Source organism: Andrena cerasifolii, chromosome 5 (assembly GCF_050908995.1).
Source record: "Andrena cerasifolii isolate SP2316 chromosome 5, iyAndCera1_principal, whole genome shotgun sequence".
Lineage (NCBI taxonomy): Eukaryota > Metazoa > Arthropoda > Insecta > Hymenoptera > Andrenidae > Andrena > Andrena cerasifolii.
The window spans coordinates 13,778,376-13,784,490 of record NC_135122.1 but is presented as its reverse complement, the minus strand read 5'-3'; the positions used below and the strand labels follow the sequence as shown (position 1 = coordinate 13,784,490).

The following is a 6,115-nucleotide window of genomic DNA, read 5'->3' as shown; positions in this document are numbered from 1 at the left end:
GACACAAAGATGACGGTCCATTCTCGTGGGCACTGGTCTCACGGTGGACCTCCAGGTGATTTCTCGGGACGAAAATCTTCTAAACCAAGGGCACGGCTCGTTAGCGCCATTGTGGCCGCGTCCAAATATTGTTGGTTACCTTTCTGGACCTACAGCGAAGATTTCTGCTGCCCATGACGCCGTCATTGTGCGAGCATCCCCGAGAGTGACGACTTTATGCGCGGTGGCATAGGGCAGCCTGACGTTCATCGGTTCCTCAGCCAGTAATATTTAGTTCCAAACGCTCGAGGCAATATAATTTACGAAGGAACATGGAAGCTTAGTTGAATATCTTTTTTATTTCGCTGGTATATGTTATGGGTGGCTTGTAAAAATTAAGATCGGGTTGCTAATCTCTACATATTATACAGGGCGGGAAAGGAAACACTTACTACTGCAGAAACCGTAATTTGCCACAGTACATTTGCTTTTCAAGTGTCGGGAGTGTCGTGAACTTTCGGGAGGCTGAAGCTTTGGGTATCATAAAGCATCCAAGACAATGTAACGACCGTTCACCGACAGAAGAAGGTAGTAAGTCTTCCCTATCGTATTCTGCATAACTCACAGCAGTATAAACTATTCTAAGGGACTCGATGGCTAAGTAATCACGTATCGGGTAATTTAATTAACTCGTTCGGCCGCAGCAGGCGAAACGTCGACTGGTGTACAACGTAATCTTAATTGATCTTGCGATCGTTGCTGCTGAGGTTGTTCGTATTGTTATCTTTATCGAATTTGTCTAACATGTCGAGATGAAGGAACGAGCCGACCATGGACCGTGCGGTGGAGGCCGCTCGACCGATGCCGCCTTCCATCGAACTCGTGCCGCTACTTTTCGACATTTTAACGGGTTTCGTCTCCGCCCAAATGTTCACGGCGAATTTAAATTCTGCTACCAGCGCCTCCCAAGGAGTGACCTGTAAGAAATGCCGACGAAAAATGGTTTCGTGTCGTGCCACCGCTTAATTAAAAAAAGCGTCGTTCGTCTCGCCGCGTGTATTAACGTCGCACTCAAACTTTGTCGTCATTCTGCTCCTTTCTATCCGCTAGAACGAGCGTTCCCGGGTTCTTTCTACGTTTCTTTGTTTTTTTCCCGAAATCTTACGGGACCTGGAATTCGTTTCCAGAAAAGGAACAAGCTTGTTCGAAAATGAACACTTCTTCTTTTCTCACCGAGAGGAAGCTTACGACGCAACGTTTACGCGGAGGGATGATTTCTTCACTTTTCGATGCATAGCTCGCGAGCAGAGATTTATCATTCGTCTCGAGGTACAAGATTTAAGGGGAAGATAGGGAGCGCGATGCCTACCTTTTCATTCACGGCGACCTTTCGCACATTCCACAGGAACTCGCAGACGGCGATGAGGAACGAGCCGCAGCATCCGATCAGGAGGACCAAGAAAACACCACCGACATTGGCCAGCCCTAATTCGCTGGAATTCGTGGGTTCCGCGTCACCTTTCGAGCATAATCCTCCCCCACGCTCCTCCCACCATTTTTTCTTCAGGTCCTGCAGCACCCCTTTCTCTTGCAGCATCAGTATCGCGCCGCTTATGGGGGTTCTGTATGGGGAATCTGCAAGAAGATCCGCAAATCTTGTTTTCCAACAGGAACACGTAGGTACAGTGTCCTCTTTTATAGATACCTATGCCCAATTTTTTAGGTAAGGATTTTTGAAGGTCAGTATCTTATTCCGACTGGAGGAGACTAGATTGGGTAAATCCTGGAGAGTTGGTCGAGTCGATATAATTCAGACTCTATATACGCAAAAGCGTGTTAAGTTTCAGAACAATTGATTCTCTAGGAGTCAAACAGTTGACTGAACGTGTCTTCCGCAAGTCTAGAAGTCTATAGAATCTGAAATATAGCGACTCGATCAACTCTCTGGCCCGACCGCCTCTCCCGGATTTACCCTATATAAATACATGTTCTGCTCCATTACATTCCGTGCCTCGTGTTTCCTTTTCAACTTACTTCGCGGCAAAGCGATTCCGTATCCCTTGTTATCAATAAGCCCACCAACTTTGTCGAGGTCACAGTTTCTCTCCATCCTGTACTCGATAGTGGTGGATTCCATGAGGAAGGCGTAGTCGCGCTTCTTCAAGACTCGGTCGACACCCTCGTCGTTGCTCTTCGTGAAGACACTGGGCCTTGCCTCCATCATCGCGGCCGACATACGTTGATAAGTTGAGTAGTTGGAATCCTCGAATGGAATAAAGTATCAGTGAAGAATATACGTGCTCAACTCGGCAATAACGAAGGGTGCGCTCGGGACGTGGCAAGTTACCCTGAAGAAAGCAGACGTCGATCCACCAGCGACAGCACCGTATTTGATTTTGGTCTGCTTGGCCAGATCCTCCACGCCGTTAATCGGAGTATCCATTTTGTCGACCGTCAGGAACGCAGCCAAATTGGCAGTGTACGATGAAACCATGATCAACGTGAAGAACCACCACATACCGGCCACCATTCGAATCGAAGGTGACCTTTGAGGAATAGAAATTGCATCAAAATGAAGGATGCTTTTCGAGAAAAGAATCTTCCTATATTTCAGCCCCCTTTGCTCTATCTCACTTTCACTTAAGGGGGGATTCTCGTGTAACAGAGAGACTTTCCCGAAAAGTAACTGATACTTATGATTTTTTTTTTTGAAAAAAGTATTGTTAATATTGGATTAAACTCTTTCGGGATATAAAGAAGCATCTTTAAACTCGCAGAAAATATTTTTTATGTCGATAAAAGAGCCTCTTTCACAGAGGCCCCGTAGCAATAAAAATTTGCAGAACGGCAGCATCTTTGAAAAACCTCCGATTTTTCCTAAAAATTTAGCTGTTTTCGTCTGATTCCAACCATAGCGAAAACCATAATACAGAGAATAAACTTTAGTTTTTCCATTTTGGATGACTATAACAGTCTCCACAACATCGCCCGTCGGGAAAGACATTTTTTTTAAGAAGCTTGCGCCTACGACTATATCTATGTATACGTGCGATAAGAAAGCTCGAAAAAGTTCTGAGTATTACTTCAAACGTACCTTAATATGCAACCAAAGCCGCCAGACAGTATAAACTTATAGTTTTTGTTAAATAAATTCCCGAAAATGGCGTTGAGAAACGATCGTTAGAGCACCCCCTTAACGAACGATGATGCAACGATCTATCAGCTTTGTTACGTAACGAGATGTCCTTTGACGACAGTACAACAGTGAAGCGTGTATTCTACGATGCTTGACTCCCCGGTTACGCATACTTCAACCTCAATCTCATTATCGCAGATTCCGCGTACAATCTTGCCCGAAACAAGTTATCCCACTTACCGATGGCGCGAGTCGCTTTGCCTTCTGCACAGCCGAAAGTTCCTCGGCTCGTTTAATACATTAAATCCGGCAACATTAGCGGCGAATCCCGATTAGCCAATCTCCGCGATATGACGCGAAAGTAAATCGTCCGGAGACGAGCAGGTCGAGCGTCTTAGCGCGATAGTCGCGAGCGCAAAAGCCGGCGGGCACGCCGCGCCGCGAGAAGCATGGCATCGCGCTTTCCTAATTAAGCGCAAGCTAAAGGGCCGCGTATGCAAATGACGCCTGTTTGCCCAGTATACTGTATGCACACCTACGCGCGGACGTTCCACCTCTCTGCCACCGCCGCGAACGCGCGCAACGGGGGCCACGTATACAGAAACAAAGGACATTGTTTCCTCGCAAACGGGGACTCGCCACCGACAAATGGATTGCGCGTAAATTGCCGCGACGATACGTTGCATGAAATCGGTAAACGGCAGCTTTGCACGGCGAAAGCATTTTACCGATTTCGACTGCAGTTTACACTTTCAAAGGTTTCTTAATGCTGCAGTAGCAGTGGCGGTTTCAGGAGCCTTTCTTGGAGGGGGCGAAACATGTAAAAGTACCTAAGTACATTTTTGAACTTTCTTTTACAAGATTTAAAATTTGCTTGTAATTTATATTTTAATATTTCTATCTGATACTGTAACCTAAATAATTAAATTCACATAATTATTTATACCGAATAGTACACAGTGTCATAATATTTTTTAAATTTTTTTACTCTTGGGGGGGGGCCCTATCGCCTCCCTCTGGAGCCGCCCTTGTGCAGTAGTAACTGCAAGTTTTTATTCCACTGCGACAACAGTATGTCTAAAGAATGCCTGATAAAATATGAGACACTTCAACACGAATGCCAACTGAATTTCTAAAAAAAAAGACACTGGATCTGTGGCATGCTGGATGATGCTGACGTAGTACCCCCGTTGTATCCTATCTCCAGGATCGTAACGAGCACGGAATCACCGTGCCACCGTCACGCGAAATTAACAATAACACAAATTGCCCGGCCGGTGTCGTCGAGAAGGACGCGAGAAGATACCCAAATATTACTTACATGCAAATCACGGCAATCTACGCCACGTCTTGGTAGCATAAACAAGCGGGATAGGAAGCAGTTAGGAGGCACGCTGTTGTTAGTCCTCGCCGTCGTCGTCGTCTTTAGTCGGTTCGTCGTCAGTATGTAGCGAGCAAACACGCGCGACGTTACGAGCGGAGAGTTAGCGCCGTGCCGGCGCTAATAAGTGGGAAGCCGCCTCAAATATGTCCGGCAAACAGCGGCTCGTTAAGCTTAATTGTCGTGAAAAAAAGAGGATCGCCCCGGGGGACACGGGAGAACAGCCGGAAAAAAAAAGAACCAACTGCCGCGTCTGCTTTTGGCACCGTCTCTGTAGGCTTTTCTACAAACGGCCCGCGATATTTTATTCCCTTAAGTAGAATAATGAGATCGAGGATGTCGGCGGGCCGAGCCGCGAGGATTTTTATTTCGAGCCGCTGCACCGTCGAATAAATCATAAGCGCGTACATACCGTCGTGTCTTATTGCTGTATACTTTTTGCCATCTTCTATAATCTGTGCAGATCTTGCTGGGTGAAATGTTTCATTGCTTACCAAATCCGGAAATATGTGAATTTTTACGCACCAATTTTGATGAGTTTTGGATGCTTAAAAGAATGCTTCCACGATACTTTGTGGATTCAGGGTGTGTAAAAATTAAATGCGCGTGAGATTTGCCAAGTGTCTTTTCGCTGATAAAGTTAGGTGGCATTTGGTTCATCATGGTTTAATAAAGCAGCGAAGAAACTTGAGTTTACTTGAAGCGGCTTGAATACGTAATTTCTGGGGTCGCACTTGCACTGGCATTGCGGTTTCTGTTGCGCAATTATTGCGCGGCTTGCATTCACGTAAGGTGGGATGCGGTGGCATAGGTGCTTTGTTAAGTTCACAGGCTCTGGAACTTACTTGGGTAGTATATCGGAGCCCTGTTGCATGACAGAGCCGCAAATGAGCCACATGGAGTTCGTTAGGCTGAAATTGTTTTCCAATTCCTCCGGGTCGGGGTTGCAGGGGTGCGGATTGTCCCACTCACCGGGAGCTATTCTGAAAGTAAACGTTCAAAGTCCTATAAATATCGCGCAGCGTTGTGTGGTGCACCCCAGAAAGATTAGTTCTATAACGACATCGAAAATTTTGATTAGCAGTAACTGGAAAGTTCGTTTATGAGTTATAAAAATCAGAGGTGTATTTTTCATTGTTTCCAACTCAAGGTAATGATTGTAATATTTAGAATATCTTACAGATAGGTAGACGGCTCCAAGCGCGCGAGAAGAAAGTTGCGTGTTACACCATTCATAGTGATTACACCGCAATATAAACGTCACTGTCGTGACGCGTTAAATGGAGAAGTATATTCCCGAGGTGTAACGTCATCCCAACTTTATGATATCGCTGGATCAAGTGTTTAACTAGCGCGAGCAGGCAAGCTTCCTCCCCCCCCCCGACAGGAAGTTCTGGCACACTTTATTATTTTTCCTTGGCTAGCTTACCTGGCTTGCAAGAACAGCATTATCGAAACTGCTAAGAAAGCAGTCGCCATGTAAATCCAGACGTCGGTTGACAACGGTGACAAGAACGAGAAGAGATCCGGCTCCTTCTCCTCAGGCTTTCTGAATAAAATGCTGATACCTGACTTGGACACACCGAATGAAATAACAATGCCGCGCAACTCGATGGGGG

General features: G+C 46.0%; 1 protein-coding gene across 3 annotated transcripts in view; it reads right to left on the bottom strand.

The window, feature by feature from the left end:
* Positions 1-319: 319 nt before the first annotated feature.
* Positions 320-6,115, bottom strand: part of LOC143368662 (glutamate receptor ionotropic, kainate 2) — an 89,436-nt gene continuing 83,640 nt past the window's right edge. For all 3 annotated transcript variants that reach the window (XM_076811608.1, XM_076811610.1, XM_076811609.1), the window contains 6 exons: positions 5,926-6,064; positions 5,342-5,479; positions 2,327-2,525; positions 2,014-2,242; positions 1,349-1,614; positions 320-956 (listed from right to left, as the gene is read on the bottom strand). In XM_076811608.1, the coding sequence (XP_076667723.1) occupies positions 717-956; positions 1,349-1,614; positions 2,014-2,242; positions 2,327-2,525; positions 5,342-5,479; positions 5,926-6,064 (1,211 nt within the window). In that variant the 3' untranslated portion in view covers positions 320-716. The remainder of the gene's footprint in view (positions 957-1,348; positions 1,615-2,013; positions 2,243-2,326; positions 2,526-5,341; positions 5,480-5,925; positions 6,065-6,115) is intronic.